The 3,438-nt window shown below is 37.3% G+C and overlaps 1 protein-coding gene across 1 annotated transcript; it reads right to left on the bottom strand.

Annotated features, from left to right (window-relative positions):
- Window positions 772-3,218, bottom strand: LOC18609379. The gene is made up of 3 exons (XM_007044463.2): window positions 2,803-3,218; window positions 2,600-2,695; window positions 772-1,243 (listed from the first exon to the last, which is right to left on the bottom strand). Exons 1-3 carry the CDS (start codon window positions 3,193-3,195, stop codon window positions 1,055-1,057), a joined length of 678 nt encoding a protein of 225 aa, XP_007044525.2. The 5' UTR covers window positions 3,196-3,218; the 3' UTR covers window positions 772-1,054.

Raw genomic sequence — 3,438 nt, 5'->3', positions numbered from 1 at the left:
GAAATCTTGGGGTTGCTCTTAGCTAGCTCTCGGCATTTTTCTCCTGACTTCATGTCCTCCATGATCTTCCCTTTCTGCCTTTTGGATCTAATGTGGAACAATGATATAGCAACATATTTGTATCATATAGTCCATACCAGACACCATCTGAGCTCTGAAAAGCCAAGAGATGAAGAGCAAGAAGTGCTTGAATTCAAGGTGGAATAAGAACACGAATGGCAAGATGATTGATGGCACTGCATTTTGGTTTTGGAGCTAATTGGGCGATGCCTAACAGAATGGGAGCTATAACTGCTGACTGGAATGAGCTGGTATATTACTCCAGCTTGTACCAATACGGCCATGATTGAACCATTTAAGTAACTCATGTCAATCATTCAATAATAATTTTTCCAGTTCTGCTTGGATATGAAAACTTACCAGCTTCTTCTTAATGAGATTTCACTTCACGTTTTTTTGTTCACACGACAGTATAACATCTTCTCCCTTTTTACCTCATGAAATTAATCCGACTGGAATTTGTAATTGGATCAAGATATCTCAAGGAACTTCTATCTCTCAAATGCCTGTTACGGTAACTGGAACAAAGTATCGTCTCAAAACTTTATCTTACTATTTGTGGATGGAAATATGGGGCTATAATTGGTTTTGATTTACTCCAACGATGATGCAGTGCAGGAACAAATATTGATGTGAAAGGTAATGGGTATGAATTGTTTAGTGCTCAAGTTTGTGAAGCAGAGACAATGAGATAATCTTCAAAACGGTTTCTGCTTTAAAATATCAGCTGCTTCTGATCATTAACTCTATTTCAGAAAAATTGTCCAAGGATCATATTCTCATTATAAAGTTCTAATACAATGCTTACTCCAAAACTACTATCATAACATCTTCTCAGACGTCAATTTACACTTGCCACCTTCACAAATCACAAGGACTTCTCAGTTTCGAGGGCAAGCAGAGTAAGAATGAAAGCTTTTTCAATACCTGACTAGCTCTTACAACATACATTACACATGAAAATTATATTCCCCCAGATAAGGAGGCTTTTCCATTAATTGCAGCCAGTCCATTCTTTCCAGTCCTTGTCTACATGATCCTGTGCCCATTTAACCGCAGCACGTGCAGCTTGCGGTCCTCCAGGCAAACCCCGCTCATTAAGAGTATCAGCCATGTCAATAAAAGGTATGACCAAGAGCATCCCAGGACCACCATACTCGGTGCGTAAGAAAGTGCTAAATATCTGTTTATGCTTAGAACAATCAGAAGCAACATCGTTGACTGCTTGTATAATTAGATAGATAACCACAATGAAAAAATGTATATCAGCACAAACATGACATAATAATCTACGGCCCAGAGCATGCTTGGGAAGAACGGGCTTAATATGGACAATATGGCAGTGGACTTAAGGACAAAGGAAATGTTTATTTGAATTACTGCAAACCAATTAGAAGTACTGGTTTAGTAGATTGCGCTTTGCCATAAGATATAAAAAGGCTTGTCTTTTTTTTTTTCCCTCTTTCCAACAATCAGTCTTAAATGAAAGCAACAAAGACAAACAGGGCATGTTCATCATTGTTCATTCCTTCTCCATGAATAATTCATTCCATTGGTTTAAACTCTTCTAAATACATCCCAAGATTTTCTCTTCAAGAAGATATATATCTAAGTGATCAATGACACCAAATTACCTCAATTTTAAAGAATTCTGCTCAATGAATGACAAACAGCACCAATTTTACTACTGCTCTGACCCTTGTACAAACAAAGTCCATGAGGTTCTCCCTTATGTGTCCATGGCATTCCTAGAGTGGCTCATCCTAAGGCGATTCTAAGCGAGTTTATGATTCAATAGAATAATGACCATTTAGACTCATCCAAATTATCAAGCTACCCGGCTGCTCTTCCATACAACATGAGGTGGAATGGGCATTATACACTATATAATTCTTTGATCTTGTGATCTAATGTGATCTAATATACACCAAAATAATTTAGGACATGCATACTGTAGGATCCATATGAAACAAGGTGTTTCCTGGATGCATATCTGCCACTGTTAGGATTAACTGAGTCTTTTATGGACAATGGATTACTAATGACTGGACGGGGGGTCCAAGCATTATCCGACCGGCTATGAAGAGACTAATGAATAAGAGAAAAAATGTCAAAACATTGGGATGATGTTCAGCTTATCTATTCTACTAAAATTTTAAATTTATGAATTATAAGTGTCAAAATGTTTAGGTTTGCTGAAGCTCAAATGTTGCTTTCATTTTCCAAGACAACCACAAAATTAGACCAATTAGAACTAATATAAACAGGCACCTCGATAATACAAGCCTTTCCCATACACTATCCTCTGATTTGAAGTTAAAAGCCTTCTGACAGAATTTTTGTTTTAGCTGATTAACAAGTGATCTTCATGGAAAAATGTGGTATTTGGGTTCATCAATTGGATATTCTGAAATATGATATATCTAATCCAATCAACCAGCAATGTTCAAATTTAATTCAAACAACAATTGTACGCTCAACCAACCATCAAAATAAGCAAAAGGTAAACAATTTTCCAACAAAACTGAAAGACAATCACCTGAGTACAGATTCCTACGACTTCTTCAACAGAGTCTCCGAAGATATCCTTCTTGGACAGTTTATTGAGCAGATGCTTTCTAAACTTATCCGTTTCCTGAACCCAAAAAGAGAAGAAAACCCAAGAGGTGAATTCTCCATCAACACAATACATACCAAGATAACGGAGCCATAAATATGTAAGAGCAAGAAAAGGGAACTCACAGCATCAGCGAATTCGGGAATTGGGTCAGGGAATTTGTACTCAGCAGCTTTGCAAACGAACTTGGTGGATGAGAATGACGGGGAAAAAGGTGTTGGTTTCCTGCTAGTTATTAGAGGGTAAGCGGAGGAGTTGTTTAGTTTGATGACGGCGGAGGTTTTGAATGCAAAAAAAAGTGAATACCGAATGAAAGAAGGAGAAGAAGAAAAAGAGTTGCTGCAAAAGGAAAGGCGGGGTGTGGAAGAAGAAGGAACGGAGGGATGTGGTTCAAGCCTGAAAGAGAGAAGAGCTTTGCTCCATGAAGCCATCTCTTTGTTGCCTCCCTTATCTGCTATTCGTCTTCCGTGTAGCTTGTGGGGTTTTACGTTTTTGCTAAACCCCCCCACAACCCACATCCTTTCTAAATTTCCTTATAGCGAAAAAATAAGTACTCTCAGGTGTTATCTTCTTCAATTAAAAAAATAAATACATTTTTTTTAGAATAGCTTAAATTCATTTAAGGGAAAGTTACCAGTTTTTTTGACTTGGAAATAGTTTACCATTACTATTGCTCTATGTTGAACAAGAAATTTCTAATTCATAAATGGGTATATGTTAGTAAAAGAGAAAATACTCCTACCCACCCGCAAGTTTTGATT

The sequence above is a fragment of the Theobroma cacao genome, chromosome 2 (genome assembly GCF_000208745.1).
Source record: "Theobroma cacao cultivar B97-61/B2 chromosome 2, Criollo_cocoa_genome_V2, whole genome shotgun sequence".
In the NCBI taxonomy this organism is placed as follows: Eukaryota; Viridiplantae; Streptophyta; class Magnoliopsida; order Malvales; family Malvaceae; genus Theobroma; species Theobroma cacao.
This window is presented reverse-complemented; position numbering and strand designations above follow the sequence as displayed.